A 22,612-nucleotide genomic window follows, 5' to 3' on the forward strand; every position below is an offset into this window, starting at 1 on the left:
TCTCGGTTTCTAAATGGAGTATTTGAACTCACCCGGTTGATCCCGTGCCAAATGTGACCAATAGCACTTTGGTGTCTTGATCGCTGCGGAAGCTCTGCAAAGCTCTCTTGCGCTGAGATTGGGACAGAGACCCATCTACGCGAGCAAATCGAACGTTCTCATTTTCCAAGGCATCTGATATAGAATCAAGTGTTTTCTTCCAAAATGAGAATATCAAGCTAGGGCGGCCAATCACATGTCAGCATTCTTGACGATGAAGTCGACGCGAAAAGGGTGCGAAGGTGGAACGCGAACCATTTCTCATCAGTCGGTGCTTTTCGGATATTATCCAATAAAGCCGCTATCTTGGAAGGTGGTCCGTTCTCGTGAAGTGGGGATGTCTCTTTTGCAGTAAATACTTCGGGATCATGTTTCAATCCCGCGCCATCGCAAATTGGACAACAGGCAAGCTTGGAGGTTTCGTCCGAAAACCTGGGAAGACAGTCAGCGCAAACTAATTTCCTGCAGTGCGTTGCAATCGGAGCTAGGTTGGAAGCCTCCGTCTCCATTGATAGTATTTCACAACGGCAATAATAGCAGGAGGCGTCCTCGTTCTGCTGGAGCAAGCTTAACGTTTTGTCGTTTGGGTTGAGTGAGCATTCTTCAAGGCGGAGAGCTGTCGCGCCACAGTTGCAGAACAGGCGAAGACGTAGCAGGCTTTCAAGGACACCATATGCATCATTCTGGCCCTTGCCTTGATACAACGTTTTTTCAATAGCCTGATGGCACCCTTGAACCAGGACGTTGTACTGGTTCCTTTCTGTCAGACTCAAAATGGGTCGACACTCCTGGAACTCGATTCCAGAAGAGCCAGTAATGAGTTTGGTCGTCGAATACAGACCACGGATAGGAGAGTTCGTAGATTGTCAAAGTTTGAACTGACGAGTTGTCCGGCGACTTTGATACCTCCAACAATATGTCTCCGAAATTTGTGTGGGTCTTCGAGACTTGGCAGCCGAATAAATCGGACTAGAGCACCGAGGTCTTCCAAGGAATTTTGGATAGGTGTACCGGTCATGCACCAACGACTTCGCGCTGAAAGTTGATGAATTGCGTGGAACTGCTTTGTCGACCAATTCCTGATTATATGAGCTATCCGTCTTGCTTAGTAAGTGACTGTGCCATATTAATGGATCTAAGGTGGATCACCTTCATCGAGCACTATCCGATACCAGTGTATTTGGTTTAGCAACCCACGGTTGCGAGCTAGATCAGCCGCCACAGTCCCGTAAGTAGACAGCACAATATCGTATGAGCGGACAGACTTGAGTTCAAGTTGCCTCATCAAACCATGATATTTGTGCCAACGAATTTTCCCTGGCACGACGTGTCTAGCACCGTGATTAGTAGTATTCTGGTAGTGCCTTGGGATTTGTACGCACTTCGTTATCTCCTCAAGCCAATTATCAAGCAACACTGGAAGAATTAGCATAATTTCCAACTGAAGAGAGTCATTCAACCCACGAGCTGATGGGACTATAACGAGTGTTGCTGGCGTTGGTTTCAGTTGACCTTTTCTTTCGGCATCACACAAGTCCACGTGGCTCTTCGCGAAATCCAGGGTAGTGACTATAGTTGATATCATACTCAGGGTCTTACCCAAACCCATATCGTCTGCGAGGATCCCTCCTGACACATCTGTGGGAGCTGGACTGGGTACACCAGTAATCTTGTGACGGAACCTGCAAATCAGATCAAGCAGAGTCAGTTGCTCTGTGGCCCAGGGGAGAGTGAGAAGTTCTGTTAAGAAACTCACACAACGAGGCCGTCATCTGTGCGCTCTTCTGTCCAAAGTCTTCGACCTCTGGTGGCAATCCCGCGCTCTCTGGCTATTATGAAATCCACAACATCTCGTTGGTGTCTATGAAAGCGAAGGTCAGCCCTGACACGCAACCTTGAATTGTTTGACACCGTCAAGGCACATACTCCATCAAGACTGTATGGATATTTTGATCTACCTCAATCCGGGCCATCCCTTCGGGCACAGAAGAGTTGTCGATTATGTTCCATAGTTCACCATTCGGGTCGTCGTGTGCTGAAAGCTGCTTGTGATCTCCGTCAAGAGAATCAGTTCCTGGTCCTTCTCCTCCTTCGCTATAATATCCCCCAAGCTCATCCTCAAATGCGTCGTCCATGACCAGGTACTGGGGGTTGATGTATGTTGTGCCTTCGGGCAGTTGGTAAGGCCGTTGTAGAAACATTCGACGTTCTGACAATTGCTGGCCCACAGCCTCAGAAATTGACTCAGGGCCCATAATGTTGACCACTATATCGAACTTTACATTTTTAGTTCCCTTCAAGTACGCATCCACAGCTTCCTCCAAGTTCGAGCTCTCCATGAATGCTTCATAGGCAAGCTGATGTTCAGAGGGTAGCGATGCGAGCTTGGAAGCTGTCCTGTCATTCATGACTCCCAACATGACATTCTCGCTTGAATAAATTGCCCAAGTATCGGAGAGTTTGGATACGTGGAGAGTCTGGGCTTGTTTCCTGATCTCTCTTAAAACGTTTGCCACCTGACTGCCTTGACATGTTGTGAATTGGCATTTTATGTCGCATAACTGCAGGATCTGAGATTTGGTTGATCTACGCGTAGAGAAGTTTATAACTTACCATACCAAAGCACACTATTTCACCACCACTGGAAGTCTTGCTTTCATCCCCATCGTGTCTGACTTGCTGCGGCAAAAGACACTCCTTCTCATCCGATTGTTTTCTTATAGCAGGGTCTTGCTTTTATGTGAGAATCAACCCACAAACAGGGCGATATTGGAAGAGCTAACCGGGAGATGTGAATGTCAACGACGAAGGGCATCCATTCTTCTGCTGGAATCCGTCACCCAATCGCTCAATGATTGGAGTCCCCAGTTTGGAGTTCCCAGTCTGGCGTTCAATCTCTGGCGTTTTGGACATGTCCTGCTATCACCATCATCAAGGCCGATCATGTTCGAAGATTGATCAAGTTCAACAACAATTTCGCATTCGAGAGCAGGCATGAGTCTGGAGGGAGAGAACAAGACAATGTGGTCATCAAGGCTGTCCGTAAACCAGAAGACCTGATTTTGCAGAGGGCGCTAATGCAGCCAGGGGGTTGTCTGCATCGCTGAGCAATGGCTGTGCAGAGGCGCACGCGTCGCACAAAAGCACTAGTCACGCAGAGATAAGGAGTGAACTCGCGAAGTGCTCCGCAGCAGTCACTGGGATTCAGCCCTTCCTTCAATGCAGGCTGGCCAGGCAGCCAGGCCGGTCACATAGTACGACTTTCTACACATCTTAGTCCTGATGTGCATTTCCACATCAAGCATTGTCGTGCTCTCATCCCTAGAGACTTTTTGTCTTGTGCCGAAGCGCGCATGTTTCTGTTCTTGGGTACTCCCTAGCTCTTGCCAATGCTTCCGGTTGATTTTTTAATTGTTCAACGAGAATGAGCAACACGCCAGGTAAAACACTGTGCGAGTTCGAGATTGCCCTCGAAGACTTCAAGAAAAATGCCCAACTTGGCCCAGACGAGGCCAAAGAATTCCGTTTCGCAGACCTTAACAGCTTGCGATCTACCATCAAGCGAATACAAACTGAACAGGAAGCCAAGAGAAGAATGCGGAACATGAAGAGGCTCGAGCCTTTTCTTCAAATAATTGAGCAATATGGCCACGCTGTTGACGTCTTCGTGAATACATCTGAAATACTAGCATTCGTCTGGGTAAGCGTTCGCTGGGCTGGAAAGCACGTACGGATTGGCTGGTACTAAGATGCATGCAGGGGCCTATGAGATTTCTGTTAAAGGTAAGTCATTGCGAAGATGGGGGAAGAGGATTCATGGATATACTGAGATAGACGTACAGGTGGCCTCAAAGTACGCTGATGCTCTAGACCGTCTTCTTGAGGCTTACCAGACCATCTGGGGGGAACTACCTCTTCTCAGCTCTTTACAAGATCTAACCTCTGGTCGACCCTACACGAAGACGATCCTTAGCTGGATTTATCACGATATTCTAGACTTCCATAGGGAAGCCATGAAGTACTTTCGGGGTAAAGGTAAAGGCCCAACACAATTTCCAGCACATGGTATTGAGTTCCTTACCACGATGTCTAACCGTTCACAGTTTGGCAACAAGTGTTTCAAGCAGCATGGAGAGGCTTCAGCTCAAAAATAGACTTGGTGAAGACCAAAATGCAACGGAACTATAATTTGCTCAAAACCGAAGCATCTCTCGCTCAATTCGAGGAAGTCAGGCGAATTCACCGCATCGCCGTGGACGAGTTCAATAATCAACGACAGGCCGAGCTCGATAGACGCCAAAATTATGTTACACAGTGGCTCTGTGCTCCCAACACACAAGGATTTCAGGAAGAAATTGCAGAAGCCAGAATTTGTGCTGATGCAGGTTCATGGCTGGTAAGGGATCGTAAATTCACGAACTGGACGGATCCGCATTTCTGTGACAATCCACTGTTATGGGTAACGGGTAAGCCTGGTGCAGGTAAGCAGTGCTCCAGATAGATGACACTGGCGATATTTTCTGAACTTTTCTAGGAAAGTCAGTATTGGTTTCCTGTATTGTGGATGAGATTCGAAAGTCGCAAAGACTATCTCGAGGCGCCGCAACACAGGACACGTCGATCGCCTTCTTCTACTGCAAACACAAAGATACGAGTCGAAACAGCTTTCTCGCTATCGCTAAAGGACTTCTGTCCCAATTGCTTGACCAAAATAAGCACCTGATCCAATACTTTTACGAGAAGTCCTCGAATTGCGGTGAAATCTCTTTACATACCAAGGTCCTGGCTGGAGAGTTACTCCGTGTTGCCCTTAGATGTTCCAAAAGAACGTACATACTCTTGGATGGCCTTGATGAGTGTGATGCAAGGGAACGCAGATATATTGTGGAGTTCTTAAGGAATACTGTTGAGGCCCTTCCTACTGCGGACATGGACTCAATTCGATGCCTCTTTGTCAGCCAAGACGACAGAGAGGCCAGAAAGGGCCTGTCCAATATCCCGTCAATAAATGTCTGCCCTTCAGATACAAAGCATGATATCCACTCTTTTGTCAGAATTTGGAAAGACAAGATCGAGCAGAAGTTTGGAAACCTACCAGGGATGAGATACGACATTGCGAAGATTGTCACAGCTAAGTCCCAAGGTATTTCTAGCAGCCTCCACTTACTCACGCTGAGACTATAATTACTGATCATTCGCCAGGCATGTTTCTATTCGCCAAACTTGTTATGGAGAATATGTACGAACAAACTTCAGTGGAAAATCTCATTTCAGAGTTAGCAAACTTTCCGGCTGGACTCGATCAAGTGTATGCCAATTCCTGACCTTTCTCACTGGGATGAGACCGTTGTTATGATCATGAAACTTATCACCGAGTACAGATACGCCCGCATTGTAGAGAGAATCCTCAACCAGACCACGTCAACCAGAAAGAGCGATGCTCAACGTCTTCTTCAATGGCTGGTCTGTGCAAAACGGCCCTTGAAGTGGTACGAATTCCAGGCAACGAACTGCGTCGATCTAAACGGAGACGATTATGATCCGAAAGAAATCTCACAAAGGATATGGCGAGAGAATCCCAAGGATATCTGTGGCTCTTTGATTGATCATCATAAAGACGGAACGGTGGATTTTGTGCACCCAACTGCTAGAGAGTAAGAGCCCAGCTGGAAGACCGACTTGAAGACTAGCTGATGACCCGTGAAGATACCTCATTAGAACGAGAGAAGTCATACCGAGCGAATCTCATTTCCAAATCACCTGCCTTACTTTAGGATATCTTAACCTGCCTCCTGCAGACCCCACTGCTGATGCAGAAATGACACACCAGGCCCTGATGGCTGGCTTCTTCGCCTACTTAGAATATGCGGTGGTATGCTGGTCTCTTCACCTCCAGGAGTACTCGGAGTCCCCGGGAGAAAGCAAGAATTTGGAAGAACTCGGTGAGGAGCTGGAGGTCTTCCTTGGAATACATTACAAACAGCCGGCAGCGGACTTGACAGTGCCTAATTCTATCAAAGAAGAGCTTTCGATCTTCGACCGTTTTGATTTCCACAAAGAGCTTTCCCAAGCTGTTACATGGTCACGGAAACAACTTGGAGCCCATGGAAAGCCACTAGAGAGTGAGCACGTGCTGGATCTTTTGGAATTGGTCAAGCGGGTGAGAGGTGTCCTCGAAAGTAGTGGGAAATCCCAGCTCACCGATGAGCAGAGGTCTTCTCTGAAAGCTCTCTATGGAACAAATTGGTACAAATGCTCTCGGACAAATTGCTTTTATTTTCATCACGGCTTTCAGAACGAGTCCCAAAGACAACAGCACATCGATCGCCACGAGAGACCGTTTTTTTGTGATATTTCCGATTGCGATTTCTCATCCCTGGGTTTCTCTAGCAAAGACGCGAGGAATAATCATATGTTGGAAATTCACGGATTCGACACAGACGGAGACCTCGAATTTCCAGAGCCACCACGGAAGATGCAAAAGATCAAAGCCGGCTCCAGTCAACACCAGTGCGATGTGTGCCTCAAGACATTCACGCGGGGTCACAACCTGAAAGCACATCTGCGGAGCCACGCCAACGAGAAGCCATTCTCTTGCACAGTCTGTGGTGCATCTTTCGGGAGACAGTATGACAAGACAAGGCATGAAGCGATACATGTCGGAGAGAAGAAATTCGTCTGCTTCGGAACCTTGAAGTCCGGGTCGACATGGGGGTGCAAATTGACATTTGCCCGACAAGACAAGTTGGCAGATCATTTCAAGAGTAAGACAGGAATGCAGTGCCTGCGGCCTGTTCTCATGGAAGAGCGGCAGGAGGCAACGGGAGGCAGTTCGAAAGTGGACTCTGAGGGTGCGGGGGCCACATCAGGTAGCGTAGAAGACGACCTTGCGAGGGAACACGTTTTATTTCTGCAGCACTCGTCTTATATTCATAAACCCAATCTTCCTACCTTGTAAGCCATGATTAGGCTGATAGTTCTAAAATTTCCAAGGTCATAGATTGCACTGAAATATTACTCCAGATCAAATGTTAGAAAATATCCACTATATCGTTTTCCGCCTCACATGTTCTCGATTGACTTTGACATCCAAAATCGCTAATCTATCTTTGCTGATCTTGACGTTTCCTTCTGACTGGAAGCCACTTGCAATAGTGCCGGCCATGGTAATTTCATCGCCACGGCCACCCTAGAAACTTCTTGGCCGGGATCTCATGTCAGTGATTCTTGTCCTGATATTTGGCTTGTAAGAACCGCGTGGTGTGTCTAACTTTGTTTGTAGATCAAAAGCAAGCCAGACAATCGGAATCCTCTTTGGCATCTCCACGTGGCGTCTCCTGGACTAATAGTCGGGGGATTCGTTGATTTAAGCCGCTTTTAGTGATTCTTCGGGGGGCTGTGAGCCAGCCATGGCGAGTATGGCTCTCTCGGGATCTAGGGTCGGAGCATCTGCAGCGGTGGACTGAGCGGAACTCGCGGTATGTCCGCAGTTTTGGCGGGTCTCTGTATCCTCTATCTTCTCCTTTTGCTGTGCTTCTAGGACATCTTGCACCATCTCGTCAGGGTTGATTTTCTTCTTAAGGTATTTCTGGATTAGCTTCCACCGGACGATGACGTCTTGTTTCTCTGCATCGGAGCTCTGCAGCCACTCCTCGTACCCTTGAGCTGCCCTGGACGCGGCGATATAATCCTGCACATTGCTGCCGAACAACTTTTGCACCTCTTTGCTGACCCCCTGCATCGTATGACCGAGGATACCAAGGACAGCCGCGCTCGGCTTAGCTAGGAATCCTCCGATCCCTTTGCCGACCCCTTTCACAAAGCCGCTGGCACCCTCTTTCTGGGCGCCATTCCAGGGCTGAGTGACCAGGCCAGTGACGCCATCGTACCAGCCAAAGCCAAACTCCCTTCCCACTGCCTTGAGGCCCGACTTCAAATCGCTGACCCTTTCTTGAGGGCGCACAGTGTCGTCTCCCCAAAGCTTAGGGATATTGTGGAACCCTCTTGTGAAATTTACTGAAATATCCACTGGTGCCTGCGCAACCGCCTTTACAAAACGCCCGGCGCCTTTGCTCACGTGCACGCCAGTCGGGCGCAGCATGTCGGGGTCTTTGGCGGAGCTAGATTCATTCTGATTACGGATCCGGCTTCGGGTAGCGTCGTCTTGTTTCGACTTCAACTGGCCTTGTAATGAACTAGGCATAAAGCTTGATCCGACGTCCAAAGTAGGTGTTGAGTGACCGGAGAGGTCAGGAGGGCTCCGAACTTGAGTAAGAGAGCCGCCTACAGTCGAGCTCGTCTCATTTTGACCAAGGGGAGTCGACGGGCTTAATTTCGCCCCCACAAGTGAGATCTCGCTTTTGCTCGCGATTGTCAGCACTGATGCTTGGGACTGCTGTCGGCTGCGCCCAGCCGGAATCTGTAGAGCTCGCCATGTCTCCGAAGGAACATCGGCTAGCCCCATCATCATGCCCCCAACCGCCCTCACAAATGCCGTAAACCCTCCGGATATTGGATCCCAGGGACCTTCGTCGGTGTAGTGTTCTTGTGGTCTAAAGAGCTTCAAGTCTTGGAAATTCAAAAGATTTGCGTTCGCCAAAGTACAGGCAGCAAAGGCACTCAGCCTGACCTTGGTGCGCTTGACGCGCCACGCGGCGGGTCGAGATGGTGCAAGGGCGCAACGGAGTCGGTCGGGCTTGAGTAATTGATGGAACGACTGGGCACCCATATCGCTGCCTCGCTCCGCCGCGATCTTGCTCGCGAGTTCTTTGGCTCGGTCCAGGCTTTCGGGCCTCAGACAGAAGTTGATGGCATCGGCTAATTTGTCCGCTGAGAGTTGTCTGTGAGGGATCGGATCGGGACCTGCGCCTGCTCGGGCGACCATGGCGCCCCAGAAGGGTTGATCTCCAAAGAAAGGAACAACTACAGTTGGCCGGCCTGCCGCAATGCCTGCCGACGTAGTTCCTGCGCCGCCATGATGCACGACGCACGAGACGTGCTTGAAAAGCCAGTCATGTGGCACGTTGCCTAGCATGAAGACGCCGTCGGGGACGTGAAGCTCGTCCGCGCCCATGCCTCCCCAGCCTTTGGAAAGGAGGACACGCTGGCCTGTCTTCCCCACGGCCTCGAAAATGAGTTCCGTCATCGCATTGGGATCATCCAAAACGATGCTCCCGAATCCAATATAGACGGGAGGTGGACCGTCGTCGAGAAATGCCTGTAAGTCAGGGGCAGGAGTGTAGTCAGAGGCCAAGTTGAGAAAGTAGAACCCAGAGATAGATATGTGAGGGCCCCAGTCTTTCGGTTTGGGTATTAGGGCTGGAGACCAGCAGTAGGTGTGAGGAATTTTAAGACGCTGGAGCATAGCGGGGGCCCAGATCATACTGAGGGGGTCCAAACCGAGACACTTCACGCGAAATCGGTTGATAATATCACCCAGGCCCTGCCACGAGAGGAGTTCGATCATAGCATAACTGACGTAATTAGTAAGTTGGGGGTCGGCATTCGAGGATTGAATGTTAGCCAGGGGATGAGGAAAGGCCTGGGTAGGAGAATATGGCATAGTGAACATGATATGGAGCGGGATGCCTAGCTTCTCTGCACAATGGATATGGGCAAAGCTTGGGGGATTGGCGATGATACAGTCGGCAACAAAGTGTTTCGTTGCAGGTTCAGAGACAGCGTTGTCCTCAGAGGGCTCGGAAAGGTCATCATCGGTTCCCTTACCAGCTTGGTAACATGATCGCCAGCAGCCTTGAATGTATTCGGCAACATCTTTTCTTCGCTGGCCGACGTCTCCGCTTACCACACTGCGAAATCCCGGCCTGAGGCCGGGATTCTTGACCATGAAGGCCATTAGCCGGGTGGGGTCGCCGCCAATACTGAAGAATTCCAGGCCCTGCTCCTGAACGAAGTCCTTGAAGGTAGGGTGAGTCGCTAGACGTACACGATGGCCGTACGTGTCTTTTAAAACTTTTGCCAGGGCAACGAAGGGCTGCACGTCTCCGCGAGAGCCCACAACCTGGATGACGACGTTCAAGGGCGGAGGTGGAAGAACTCCCTCTTCGCCTCCTAGAGAGGGAGGAATGTATGGGGGAGGGATAGGGCGACTATCCTGGACATCCTGGACATGTTGACGTAAAGCAGGAGTAAAGATCTGGGACAAACGGCTATTCAAATGGTTGATGCGGATGTCGACACGGCCATCGTCGGTGAGACGAACACTGGCACCCGTGCCATTGTTTTCATCGCGGACCCCGCCATTGATCTCACTGCGAGTCGGAGGGGAAACACCGTCCTCAGTCAGCTCTTGATCGGTAAGGTCGGTCTGATGCAGGAGGGCATTGTCTGTCGTGGGTCTCGCGGATTCGAGTTGGGCGGCAGTGGCAGCTTGTGCTTCTTGAGGTATGGAGTGTAGCACCACGATGTCCGGACTAGGTTGGCCCATTTCTGAGGGAGTTTGAGCGTCTATGATGTGAGTGATAGAAGGCAGGCTAATTTTGCCTCGTTCAGTCACGGCATCAGTATTATCTGAGGCGAATGGCTGGGTGAGATGACGCAGTCGCAGGTCAATGCCAGGTGTGCGTGAATTGACCAGTGGGCTGTGAGGAAATGGCAGATGGAGCTGGGATCGGGATATTCTCGTACTTGATAAAAAGCCGATCGAAGTCAGCAATGATGATTCAAAGTATATCTATGTCAAGGAAGCAGCAGCTTTTAGCGCGGTGGTCAGCCGTGGCGCAGCACATCCTTGGAATACACGTTTCTTCATTGACAAATCAATCTTCACATATGAACTGCGTGTTCGGCAATCGCTCTTTCTGTGCATAGCTTTGTCGCATCTCCAGGCAGGATTCGTGTATCTGTGCAGCTTCTTCACCCCCTTATTGATCTGTATTCGCACGACTCTCGCAATTGCATTAACCATGGAATCCACGAAGAGCATCTCCACAGCGGACCCGACCCTCCGCAACAGACTACGGAAGTTCAAAGACATAGTCTTTCTACTATCTTCGCGCTTCAAAAGAGCACGTACATATATGTATATAAAGCGTGTGGGGGCCATAGTGACCATCTCTGCGGCCCACCAAAGCACGGTATGGTCAGCGTGTTCAGCTTGGCAGGTCGGAGAGCACTTTCCTTAATTCTGACTGTACTTGCAAATTGTGAGCTGGACTAGGGAAGCTCATACATCACCGACGTAGCAATGCAGAGTGCTCCTGCCAGTTCCAAGGAACACTACGCGAAGCCTTGTTGTCATGTACGTGTTTCCCTTGTGTACGCCTTCGTAGGTTCGTTTCCCGTAAACATACCAGCCGTGGGTCCATATTTTCTTTATTGTGTCAAATGCCCACGATGAATGACGAGTACTACCAATCTGCGATTGCCCGCGGGCGCCAGCTGTACGAGAAGCAAGCAGATCCGGAATGGTTAGTTGATGGACCAGCCCCGGATATGCGAGCCGCCTACAAAATCGTCACGGGCACCTCGGACCGTGTCGAAAGGACTCGCGAAGATGTAAGCCACCCGCTGGCGCGGGAGAACATGGTGACGACCAACCTCCCGTGGGTAGAGGTCAGCAGCCGGCGAAAGAATGCGAAGCACGACACTCTGTGTCGCACAATTGTTCACGCGAAATCCGGCGCCTTGATCCTTATGATCAACAAGGATCGGGACGGAAATTTACCCGTCGACCAGCTCAGACCATCCGAGATCATGTGGCAGTCCTTCGCATAGCATGCAAGGGCCACACAGAGGAATACCCGTAACTTGCGGATTGTGTTTCAGCACCTGGTAAGCTTAATGCTATTAATGAACGCATGACTATGTGGTAATGACTCGAAGTGCTAGGATACTGAGATTAAAAGCAAACGTTTAGGGACTGGAAGAAGTTTGACCTCAGCACAAACGTTATCAGATTTGCTCCGCCAGGTGTTTCTGAGGTTAATCTCTACTGAAGTGGTAATTAAACAGTATTGAAGAGCTGGGCTAACAAAGATGGCATCCCTAGCCTTTTCAGTTGTTCGGAGAAATCGATGAACATTGTGAATATCCATTAGTCCTCGGTAAGTTCAGAGGAGTCCACCATACTATTGAAGCAACCCCTTCCTCTTCCATAAATAGAAAGTAATATCTGATGTTGCGTATACAGAGTTTCGAGACGGCAAGGAGGTGTGAATTCTTGCTTGCAGACTTGAAGAAGCAAGTCAAGAAACGTAGACGTGAGCGCTGAAGTTCCGGGGAAACAAGCGAGAAACACAATAGCTTGGAAGGTAGACTGTTACCAGGATTTAGCGCAGATGCTGATTCCATAATCTCTCTCTCAGTACAGCTAGTACTAAATTCGTGTTCCAGATGAGCTCTTGGGTTAATGCTAATAGCTGAGCAATGTTCCGAGCGTGGGAGAAATATCACTGCCCACTTAATTAGGGGCTATAATCTGGAGGAACCACATTGGGTGAATTGAGCGCGAACACGAGTAATAGAGATTGAGATTCTACGGTTCTAAATCTAGATTGGCATCGTAGAGGATTTCTTTACAAAAGTCAATGTGACGACCATACCGTCCTATCTCGTCTCCATCCAGATGTCCGCGGAGGGTCCAGACGCAAGCACCGTCTCAAATAATATTCTTAGTAAAAAAGCGATTGGATCCCAGCATCTTCCGAGATGCATGAAAGCCCCCTCCCCTGGTACCCAGGCGGTATCCAGGGATGGTATCTGAACGCTACCTGTGGGAAAGCACTCCTGCGCAAAGGCGCCAAGTAGCATGCTCGTACCTTTAAATGAAAAGAATTGACAAGAAAAGCCTTTATCAGTACAGCCAATTCTCTCCTTCGGGTAACTTCGGTTGAGCAGGCTGAGGAATGGAAGGGGGGCCCTGATGGATTTGGTGGATAGTTGTCAATCGAATCCCACCTCGAAGGGTCTCGCAGACTCAGGAACAGATCTCGCTGGCCAGTCTCTTATCACCGCCAGCCTATCAAACCCAATGACGGATAGGGCAATAGTCGAGCTTATCCGATTCGGCCAACTCGGTATCGACATAAAAAGACTCCCCGTCAAGGCATGCCCTGGCCCTACGGACCGCCTCCCAAGTGTCGAAATTCCGATCAATACTACCATTCTCCTCGGCCATCGCCAGCGCGCCCGCAGCAAATTTATCAGCGTCACGAAAAGTCTCTTCGTCCAGTATATTCTTCATTGTCATAAGACGGGGACAGCGAACCTGCTCACGGCGCTCGAGCTCCATGATAAACCGAACAGCTGTGTCTAAGCGGACTCGGACCACTTGCTGTTTATCTTCAAGTTGTGATAACTCATCTCGGCTGAGTGGTAATATAGTACCACCCAGACTAAAAAAGTCAATCGGCTCGCTCAGGTGTTCCTCGTTCCCTGTACGCACCAACAAAACGCCAAATTCTTTAAACATTATATCACGGCTCTCAGCCTCCGACTTACCAATCCAGTAATTTCGTGCGTCGTCGACGACAATTATAATGGATGGATAAACGACTCCCATCTCAGCGCCGTGCTCAATCCAGGAGTAAGGGTCCTTTGAACTGACGGGTTTGTCTTGCATATCCGCTAAGGCGTCACAGATGTGCCTATGTGTGCTGATGATATCTGTAATCGGCCTTATTTTCGGTCCGCCCAACAGCATTATAGAGTTTGCGAAATAACGCTTCTGTTGCAAATTGGGTTCTTCTTCTCTGTCGCTATTGACTTCCTGCCAGGCTGCGAAGAGGCCACGCCCAATATATGGGACCCCAAAATAGTCAGGTCCACGTTCCTCAAACTCCGGTTCAAAGTAGATGGCGGTCGTCTGATTAAGCCATGCACACCTTGTCAGGAGTATATCATCGTCGGGTATTTGGGAAGGATCATCAGTCCACAATCGAAAGTCCTCGAGCCTCTGCGTCGAAAAGGCGTCTCGATTGAAGGAGGTTACCTCAGGTTCACCCGAGATGTATGATCTGACTCGTGCGGGCAGGAGGTGTCCATTTTTGATTTGGCTTGCATGAGGAAAGATGACTCCGTCGGTTAAATACGGGACACGAGGTATATAAAACCAATGGGGCAGCCACGCTTCCTTCAGATAGGTCCGAAGCCAGCACTGTAGCAGGGAGCCATAGTACACCTTCCTCAGCTCACATCTTGTATGCTCGGCTAGCTCCATTGAAATCGGCTCTTGTGTAGCCTCCTCTATGTAGCGCGGGTTCCATCGACTCGAATGAGTGTCGGTGTCCAAACGCCATTCCCACGGGGCTTGCGATGGCATAGGTCTTCCGCCACGGGGCATGGTAAGTGGTTTCTGAGTGTGCGTTGAAAAGATAAATGTCCTTGTGAAGCGTTCTTTATAGATCTTTTCCCAGTGAATGATTTCCCGCTGGGAAACAGCCGGCTTTGTATTTTTCGATCGAGGCGTCTCGGATTCTTGGCTAGTACTCTGGTGGTATAGCGGGCCGTAGATTCAAATGCCCCCATACTTGCTGAGGTTTTGTTTAAGAAACCCTTTGAGGAAGCAGATTTGTTTGTTGATTGTCGAATTTTGAGGAGTAGAAAAGAAGGCTGTGTTTGGGCCTCAGACACTGAGCGGGGTTTATTGGTGGGCCCAATAGCATTAATACCAAAATGTTTTAAGGCAATTTGCCGAAGCTAATCATACTCATCGCCTCGATCCATTTAGCGTACAGCCGGTGCCAGGAAATGACCATCAACCCTTCACTAAGGAGGCGTCGCCAGGCCATTTCACCTAACTCATAACTGATAGGGCATGTCCAGGTGAACGTCGTCTTCCATAGGTGCTAGACGCCATTAATTCACCAAAACAAGTATATATGGTTGCGTAAAACGTGATCCTAAAAGCAGTATGGTCATGGCTACTACGCACGATAACTTGGAGTGTTTGTTGCTTGATACGAAAAGTGTACGACTCGATGACCTTGATTGCAACAAGTCTCGTGCCTGCTAAGCTAGCTCCAGCCTATGACTTTCCGCTCCAAACTAACGGCAAAGTCATGGACTGAGGCGGAGGTACCTAGCATAGTTACTTGCGAGTTGGATTCAGTCACAGGACACACCAGAAGGGCCATTTCTATCTCTTCGTGTGGGAACCTCTCGTGCTGCGACACGCGCTAAACGGCATCTCCGTGACTCCGAATGCGAATGACCCTGCCCTCCCCGCTGAAGGCAAAAAGCATCAAAGAAACTCAGGGAAAAGGTAGAACACCGGGCAGACCCTGCTATTCAGGACACAGGCCACAGATCTTCTCTAGAGAAGGCACCTCCCAAAAGAGGCTATTTGTAGCCTAGCATTCATTTTCTCTCTACGACTAATTTTAACCTTTAAAAGCATTCTTAAATTACAGCCAGCCAGGTTTTCATGAATCCCATGATGGGCACCCTTCACCACCTCCGAGTGAATGGCCTGGGAACTTTGTTAGCCAAGATTCGGACCAGTCTCTTTGGAAAATGGTTCAGTCTGCGGACCTTTGCGGATGACAGTCTGGCACAGCGGCTAATCAGCCAGACCTTGCGAGCTATACAGCTTCTAGATGAGAAAGAATCATGCAACAACGCGACGTGCCATCGTGTGAGATTCACACTTGGCCGCATGTGGAATCACCGCAACCTAGACGAGGTCACGCACCGGCACATCGACCAGGTCGTCGCCGGTAGTGTCACAGATTTGAGTGTACACCTACTCGAGTTTTTCACGAGTGCGGGACAAGATGGCGAGCTCAAGGCACCTGGACCACTGTTTGGTAATATGGCGACACGCGAAGGCGTCGCCAAGCTCAAAGACATTCCGATCCTGCTGCTTGCCAGGTCAGATAACCAGCTGTTTAGCCCTGAGTCTGTCGAAAAGAGTTACAAACTTCTTTGCGATACTTTCGGGCCTGATATGTATAAGCTCAAGATCGTGCCGGGCTATGGACATCATGACTGCTGGGTCGGTTATAATTCGTGGAGGGATGTATATCCTATTGTGCGAGAGGAGGTGGACCGCGTGGTCAGGGGTGATCCCAATCATGGTCAGGAGCCAAACGATAAGTGGGCGCTCGAAGGCGATTCGCATGCGCCGGGACGATAGTCCTCATACCTCGCGTTGTTTTCGTTCATTCCAAGGAGTTTGGTACAGTTGGTCTCGACCGGAGCCATTCTCGCCAGAGGCATGTTCTGGAAACAGATTTTCTGCTACCCAGCCACTGAAGTCGCCAGGGCCGTCGCCGATCGGTGCGAGGTAGGCAAGTGAGGCATCAAATTTAAGATCCCGGGCTCAACAATATTATTGTCCACTACCGTGTGCCAATTTGTTCAATTGACCCTCTCCGCGGTTTCGACCTGCACATCCTTTGCGTTTGCGGCCTCGGGGAAGGCGGGGATATTTCCACCGGCCCTTTTCAGCTGAACCATCTCCCAACCAACAACAACAGGATTTCTTCCATCCATGAAGATCAAGTCAATTTCCTCGAGACTCAGGCCACTTGTTTCGGCTGCATGTTCGTCAGTGAGTCATGTCAACCTCGGAGGGCTGCGGCGAGGAAGGACTTACGGTAAAGGAAGTAGACCAGGGGAACAAATATCATGCAGGTTGTGAAAAAGATGAGGTAGGCTTTCCACTGGAGTCGATTAATAATAACCGGGGTTATCATCGCGACGGTAAAGTTCCAGAGCCAGTTGCTACTAATGCCAATAGCGGTTCCCTGAGTGCGGGCGCTCAGGGGCAGCAGCTCGGGCACGTAAACCCAAGGGACGCAGGCGACGCTAGATTGGTGTCAGAAGCTGATCAGTTCTTAGGCGTCGGTACTCACGTTGCTCCATAAATAAGCATGTATAAAAAGAAAAAAGTGATAGACGCGGAGGCAAAATTCGTTCCTCGAGACGTAGCGCCCCCATCTGCCTGCGAGAGTAATGCTGCAACCATAAGCATACAAATGCCCAAGCCAGCGCAGCCCCAGATCATGGTCTTGCGCCGACCCATTCGATCCAGGGCAAACGTAGGTAGCAGATTTCCAAACATAAACATCATCTGAATGCAGCCGCCTAAAATCTGGCTTAGCTGAGCGCCCATGCCAACATTGAGGCGCAAGACGGATGGTATATAATAAACAATCAAGTTGATTCCGCAAATCTGGTTCATTAGTTGAATCAGCCAAGCAAGGAAGACCCTGTATCCCGTCTTCAGGTCATCGTTCTTGAAGGCAGAGAAGAAGGATCGTTGAATCTCTGACTCCATTTCCAAGGCCTGGAGTATAGCCCTCTTTTCGGCGACGATGAACTCATCGTCGGGGGTCTTGTCGTGAATCGCGCAGAGTACTTCGACTGCTTCTTCGTTCCGGCGGTGGTAGAACAGCCATCTCGGGGACTCAGGCAAGGCGAACACAAGAATTATGACTCCTATCGCCATTCCGGCTTGTAGAGCGATAGGGAGACGCCAAGCGATGGGCCCGCCCACGAAGCTCATACCGAAGTTGAACCAGTAGGCAACCACGATTCCGATCTGTAAGTTCGGTTGAGCTCCTATATGAGAATTGGATGAAAAGGGTACTGACACCAATGAATAGGACCTCTGCACTGACAAGGCGGCCTCGAGATGCTGCTTTACAAAGCTCTGACTGATATCTGAATTTCAAGTATCAGTAAAATCCTCCATGTTGAGTTACAACTCTTACGTAGGAACCGTCGAAGTCTTGAGGCCAGTGCCGACACCCGTGATGATGCGACCAATGACCAGATGAGCGATATGGAAGGCTGAGGTCTGCAAACAAGTTCCAACCACAACCCAAACCATGGCAAACCAGATAGTCCAACGACGCCCAAGCTTCTCGCCGACGAGAAAGTTCACTGTCATTCCATTAGTTACTTAAACTGAAAGAGAGGAAGATTTAGCTCACAGACGCATCCCATCAGACAGCCTAGGTTGTAGCATGAGACAATGATCCCTGTCTTGGAGTCGGAAGGATGATCAAATTGATCCAACCAATCTTCATTTTGTAGGATAGGGCCGAAGACACCTTGCTCGTAACCGAAGAGGATGAAGGCTGAGAGGGAGCACAAGGTCACGCCAGCCTGGAGCCTTTTGCCTCTGCCAAGCCATGGACGCATAATGTAAGTTCGGGAGAGAGTAGAAAGTAGAATAAATGGGGAAACAGGGTGAATCAAGAGGATGGTAAATTACTTCTTGTCAAAGAATCCTGCTACGAACGGTAGCAGCAACTGGGAGCTTAAGTAATGCCCGAAGAGCATAAAGGGCTACCCCATGGGGTATTTATCTGGGGCATGCTGGGGAGCTTCAGTAATTCCCGAAGAGCATATAATGTGTACTAGTAGAGAGGCTACCCCATGGGGTAATTATATGGGGCACGCTGGGGCTCGTTACCCCAGGTGACCCACGCGGGGGAGTACAAGGGGGACCCTCGAGACGAGGCATAGCCAGCCATGATGAGTCGTCTCGAGGGATTTCTCCGACGCGAAATAAGGCAAAGCGAAGATTGAGGTCCGTAAAAATCAAATGGTTGCGGATATGCGGGTTAGCACCGGGGTAAAGTGCGGAACATGTGGACCAGTTGTCCCATGTGGCGGCCCAAAAAGCACGGGGAAATGGCTTACAAAAAGAGACACATCTCACCGTCAGCATCTAGAAGACAAGGTTCGTTGGTCACTGCCTCCTAAGCCTTTCATATTGCCCTAGACACCTTCTCGCGCCCTTCAAACACAACAACTGCCAAGTATGGCTTCCAACTATAGAATTCCAGAAGAAATGAAGGCCATCAGGTACAACAAGTTGCGAGACTTCTCCTTAGCCACGGTGCCCGTCCCGGAGCCTAAGCCTCATGAAATTCTCATCAAAGGTGCGCTATGAAGGAGACTATGCGAGGGAATTTGAGAAGCAATTACTCATTGAGCGCAGTCAAGTCGTGCGGCGTTTGTGGTACGGACCTTCACATTCATGACGGAGACTTCGAATCGCGAATGCCTGTTATCACCGGCCACGAGACTTGCGGTATAGTCGTCAAGCTAGGTTCCGAGGTGACGGGCTTCAACCTCGGCGATAAAGTCACGGCAGACAACTCGGAACTCTGCGGCCATTGCCATTACTGTCGACGGGGTCAGCTCCTTCACTGCGAGAACTTCCTCGGCCATGGCGTTCATTGTGAGTGCTCATTATAATTTAGCTCAGGTATCTGCTGACAATGCCGTTTCTGCAGTGGACGGCGGCTTCGCTGAGTACTGTGTATTTCCTGCGGCCAAGCTATTTCACTTTGAAAGACTATCATGGGAAGACGCCACACTCTTTGAAGCCGCGTCTTGTGCTATTCATGGGCTCGAGTGGATCCGGCCAAGAGTCGGATCTAAAATTCTACTCATTGGTTCAGGACCAACGGGCCTCTGTTTGGCTCAATTGCTGAGAAACAATGGAGGTCTACATGTGGTGGTGGCCTCTAACAAGGGTAAGAAAATGGACCTAGCAAGAAAGCTCGAAAGCGGCGATGAGTATGTCGAGCTTGATCGAAATAATCCCCAGTCGCAATGGGACGAGTTGAAAAGGAGACATCCCTACGGCTTCGATGTGGTAGTCGAGGCGTCTGGATCTCACCAAGTAGCAGAGATGGCGATTGATTTCGTGGCCAAGGGCGGCAAGCTGATGTACTATGGAGTGTACAAGAAAGAAGCTTTGGTAAAGGTCTCCCCAGCCAAGGTATTCAAGGATGAAATAACGATCATGGGGTGAGTGCTCTTACCATGGCTTGAAGTTGAGTGCTGGCACTCACACGATACAGATCATTCTCGCAAATGTACTGCTTACAAGCGAGCATCGATTACCTAGAGAGGGGCAAGGTCAAGGTCGAAGGAATCGTGGATAGAACATTCAAGCTGGAACAATTTGGGGAAGCATTGGACGCCGTTAGAAATAAGGATTGCATCAAGGCTGCTATTATAATGGACTAGGCAGAGATTCCACTGAAAGAGCAAAGTTGATACGCCCTAAGGTATCTGGGTTTGTAGCGTAACCCGCGAGTCTTTGAATCCTCGCCTATGGCGTTGCTTGCTCATGTGCTCACACGCTTGTAGAAGCAAGCATAAGATTACACTGAGACAGAAGTCCAGACCAAATACTAGAAAATGTGTACAATGTCGCTTTCCGCCTCGCAGATTTTCAGACAGCTACATCGTCCAAAACCGCCAACCCATCCTTGCTAGCCTTGACTTTTGCCCTCTTCAACCTCCGTGTCTCGCGTTCGATCTTCCGAGTCACCCACCAAGTAACCAAAGTAACAGCGACACAGGCTCCAACACAAGCCATGGCGGCACCGAAGCTCTGCGTATATCTCGGTGCATACTTGCTCAGGAAAATCTGCGGCCCGACCGCACCGCCAATCTGGCCGTAGCTATTGACAAATCCGATAGAGAATGCCGAGCCTGTTGCACGGGACGTCGTCTGCACACGCCACGGCCACATCATTGGAAACCAGGCTGAAGTCACGGCATTGCCGATGAGAGTGGCCGTGTATACGGCGCCGTTGCTAGGGTATGCTACCAGGACGCCGTAGCAAGCCAGGATAATGGCCATGAGCGTCAGAGGGTAAACCGGTCTGGGTAGTCTGCCATTATCGGCAAACCAGCCTGTAATGCCGATGACGACGATAGAAAGTATTGAGATGGGTAGGTTGAGGAGTTGGGCGCGTGCAATCGTCCTAGGCGACATTAGTGTCTGGCTCGTGCAACTAGTCTGCAGTCAAGATACTGACGTGAAACCAAGGTTTGCAATAACTGTCGGCTGATAAAACCGGACACCGCTAGTCCCGATAGTAAAGGTGGCCCAGATCAAGGTGAAGAGCCAAAGTCGTTTGTCTCTTAGTGAGGAGATGATCTCACTAAACTTGAAATCCATTTCTTCCGCTCGAGGTGCATTGGGGGGGAGGCGAGCCTGAATAAAAGCCCTTTCTTTCTCAGTGAGCCACTTTGCCGTAGGCGGGACTGGCCACAACAATGTCAGCAGAAGTGGAACTTAATGTGAGAATCGGGGATTATCCGTACAATCAGGTAGGATAAAGTAGATGATCACGCCGAAGATTACTGTCACCACACCCTCCACGAGGAACAGCCTGCAGATATGCCCAAGGATCAGCTAACATTAAGGCAGGTCCAGACCAGAGCGATATTGTTTACCATTGCCATCCTGATAGCCCTGCTGCACCTGAAATGCTGTCGAAAGCAAATGCTAAAAGACCGCTCACTACGCCAGAAAAGTTTCCAAGAATGTCTGTATGAATACTGTTAGATGCGGATTCCACTGGCTATCAGTTCAACCTACAAAAATAAAGCAATCGAATCGACATCTCATCCGGACGGTACCAGTAACACATTTGCAAAATCACTCCTGGAAACATGCCGGCCTCGGCCTAGACTTGCGTGTGAGCGAGGATCGATTTGTTCAGTTTCTCTGTTCTGCATGCAAAACTTACCAATCCGAGAAGAAACCGAGTTGCCCATATCCCAGCCTTATTCGTCACAGGCACATGGCATAGGAGAGCAATCCCCCAAGACACCATGATTCTGGACTGCCAGGTGCTGGGGCTTGCTCTCTTCAACAGCAGGTTTGACGGGGCTTCTCCAAGGATGTATGGCACCTGGCGAGCAAGTTAGAACCTCTGAAAGGATGAACTAGTATGTTCTTTCGCAGGACTGTACCAAATCACTTACATAATAAAATACAGTGAGCAAATTGTACTCATCCGATGTCAAGCCCAGTTGTGTCATGATATTTCTATCAGTTCCTCTGTTCATAATCCTGGCATTTGATATGTTGTCCGAATCAATGTTTTTGAAGAGGAACAGAAGGGAGCACAGGGTCATGATGCGCAGGTCAACTTTGCGCATGAGTTTCCTCTCTTCCTCGGCCGTCAAGGACGCGCGAGCCCGCATGCGCTCGGCGTCGAAGCCTGAGATATCCCCCGTCGCTATCGCCTCATCGATGTCGGCCCCGCGACGAGCGAAGTGCAAATCATCCTTGGACTGTACAGTTCTGGTTGATTCTTCACCCTCACTGATGACGGTAGGGTCGTTCTTAGCTGCTGCCATAACTGCCGATAGCGTGTCGCAGTGCCTGGAAACAAAATAACAAAACTGAGTAGATCCACAGCCGCCCTGAGGTCGACGTTGACAGAATTCATTTGTACAATTCGGTATCATCACAATCTGACATATACCCGCAGCCACCAACCCTGAAATTCAATGTGGAGCATCATTCGATGGTGTGATTTACACAGGAAGCACGATTCTGGCCGAAACACCCACCGATATCCTGCCAGGTGCTGATATGCCATACACACCACAATGTAGTCTTCGCCAAACCCCCACACCAGTGAAGGAATCGTGCCTGTTTCGGTCTTGGCATTTCCATTCCGCTTTCGCTCTTCCTATTGCTTGGGATGAGAGGTCATAACGAGATACGTCAATGTGCTTTCATGGGGGTGGGATTGACCAATAATAGGGCTAGTAATGCTGCTATTCGCAACCCATCCCCAACATGACGAATCTAACGGGCAAGTCCCCGCGATATCTG

General features: G+C 49.8%; 9 protein-coding genes across 9 annotated transcripts; 4 read left to right on the top strand and 5 right to left on the bottom strand.

Annotated features, from left to right (window-relative positions):
- Positions 1 to 1,174: 1,174 nt before the first annotated feature.
- Positions 1,175 to 2,447, bottom strand: J7T55_000641 (uncharacterized protein; the record flags this gene model as incomplete). Its single annotated transcript, XM_053131572.1, has 5 exons — positions 1,175 to 1,370; positions 1,422 to 1,455; positions 1,639 to 1,721; positions 1,796 to 1,900; positions 1,966 to 2,447. 5 exons carry the CDS (start codon positions 2,445 to 2,447, stop codon positions 1,175 to 1,177), a joined length of 900 nt encoding a protein of 299 aa, XP_052990372.1.
- A 1,016-nt stretch (positions 2,448 to 3,463) lies between these two features.
- Positions 3,464 to 7,385, top strand: J7T55_000642 (uncharacterized protein; the record flags this gene model as incomplete). The annotated part of the gene is made up of 9 exons (XM_053131573.1): positions 3,464 to 3,739; positions 3,882 to 4,074; positions 4,143 to 4,520; positions 4,574 to 5,182; positions 5,242 to 5,347; positions 5,421 to 5,693; positions 5,758 to 6,285; positions 6,430 to 6,993; positions 7,322 to 7,385. 9 exons carry the CDS (start codon positions 3,464 to 3,466, stop codon positions 7,383 to 7,385), a joined length of 2,991 nt encoding a protein of 996 aa, XP_052990373.1.
- A 20-nt stretch (positions 7,386 to 7,405) lies between these two features.
- J7T55_000643 (UDP-Glycosyltransferase/glycogen phosphorylase) lies at positions 7,406 to 10,486 on the bottom strand (the record flags this gene model as incomplete). The annotated part of the gene is made up of 1 exon (XM_053131574.1): positions 7,406 to 10,486. One exon carries the CDS (start codon positions 10,484 to 10,486, stop codon positions 7,406 to 7,408), a length of 3,081 nt encoding a protein of 1,026 aa, XP_052990374.1.
- A 908-nt stretch (positions 10,487 to 11,394) lies between these two features.
- On the top strand, positions 11,395 to 11,775 carry J7T55_000644 (uncharacterized protein; the record flags this gene model as incomplete). The annotated part of the gene is made up of 1 exon (XM_053131575.1): positions 11,395 to 11,775. One exon carries the CDS (start codon positions 11,395 to 11,397, stop codon positions 11,773 to 11,775), a length of 381 nt encoding a protein of 126 aa, XP_052990375.1.
- A 1,246-nt stretch (positions 11,776 to 13,021) lies between these two features.
- On the bottom strand, positions 13,022 to 14,341 carry J7T55_000645 (uncharacterized protein; the record flags this gene model as incomplete). Its single annotated transcript, XM_053131576.1, has 2 exons — positions 13,022 to 13,311; positions 13,501 to 14,341. The coding sequence occupies 2 exons, from the start codon at positions 14,339 to 14,341 to the stop codon at positions 13,022 to 13,024; spliced, it is 1,131 nt and encodes a 376-aa protein (XP_052990376.1).
- A 1,095-nt stretch (positions 14,342 to 15,436) lies between these two features.
- On the top strand, positions 15,437 to 16,135 carry J7T55_000646 (uncharacterized protein; the record flags this gene model as incomplete). Its single annotated transcript, XM_053131577.1, has 1 exon — positions 15,437 to 16,135. One exon carries the CDS (start codon positions 15,437 to 15,439, stop codon positions 16,133 to 16,135), a length of 699 nt encoding a protein of 232 aa, XP_052990377.1.
- Positions 16,136 to 16,359: 224 nt separating this feature from the next.
- Positions 16,360 to 18,485, bottom strand: J7T55_000647 (uncharacterized protein; the record flags this gene model as incomplete). The annotated part of the gene is made up of 7 exons (XM_053131578.1): positions 16,360 to 16,538; positions 16,598 to 16,809; positions 16,857 to 17,545; positions 17,598 to 17,667; positions 17,718 to 17,889; positions 17,940 to 18,086; positions 18,425 to 18,485. 7 exons carry the CDS (start codon positions 18,483 to 18,485, stop codon positions 16,360 to 16,362), a joined length of 1,530 nt encoding a protein of 509 aa, XP_052990378.1.
- A 290-nt stretch (positions 18,486 to 18,775) lies between these two features.
- On the top strand, positions 18,776 to 19,995 carry J7T55_000648 (uncharacterized protein; the record flags this gene model as incomplete). The annotated part of the gene is made up of 4 exons (XM_053131581.1): positions 18,776 to 18,896; positions 18,956 to 19,198; positions 19,254 to 19,773; positions 19,827 to 19,995. The coding sequence occupies 4 exons, from the start codon at positions 18,776 to 18,778 to the stop codon at positions 19,993 to 19,995; spliced, it is 1,053 nt and encodes a 350-aa protein (XP_052990379.1).
- A 208-nt stretch (positions 19,996 to 20,203) lies between these two features.
- On the bottom strand, positions 20,204 to 22,128 carry J7T55_000649 (uncharacterized protein; the record flags this gene model as incomplete). Its single annotated transcript, XM_053131582.1, has 7 exons — positions 20,204 to 20,741; positions 20,796 to 21,024; positions 21,085 to 21,152; positions 21,217 to 21,310; positions 21,362 to 21,449; positions 21,513 to 21,677; positions 21,751 to 22,128. The coding sequence occupies 7 exons, from the start codon at positions 22,126 to 22,128 to the stop codon at positions 20,204 to 20,206; spliced, it is 1,560 nt and encodes a 519-aa protein (XP_052990380.1).
- Between the last annotated feature and the right edge of the window lie 484 nt (positions 22,129 to 22,612).

This window comes from Diaporthe amygdali (genome assembly GCF_026229845.1).
Source record: "Diaporthe amygdali strain CAA958 chromosome Unknown NODE_27_length_698932_cov_65_101997, whole genome shotgun sequence".
Classification (NCBI taxonomy): Eukaryota; Fungi; Ascomycota; class Sordariomycetes; order Diaporthales; family Diaporthaceae; genus Diaporthe; species Diaporthe amygdali.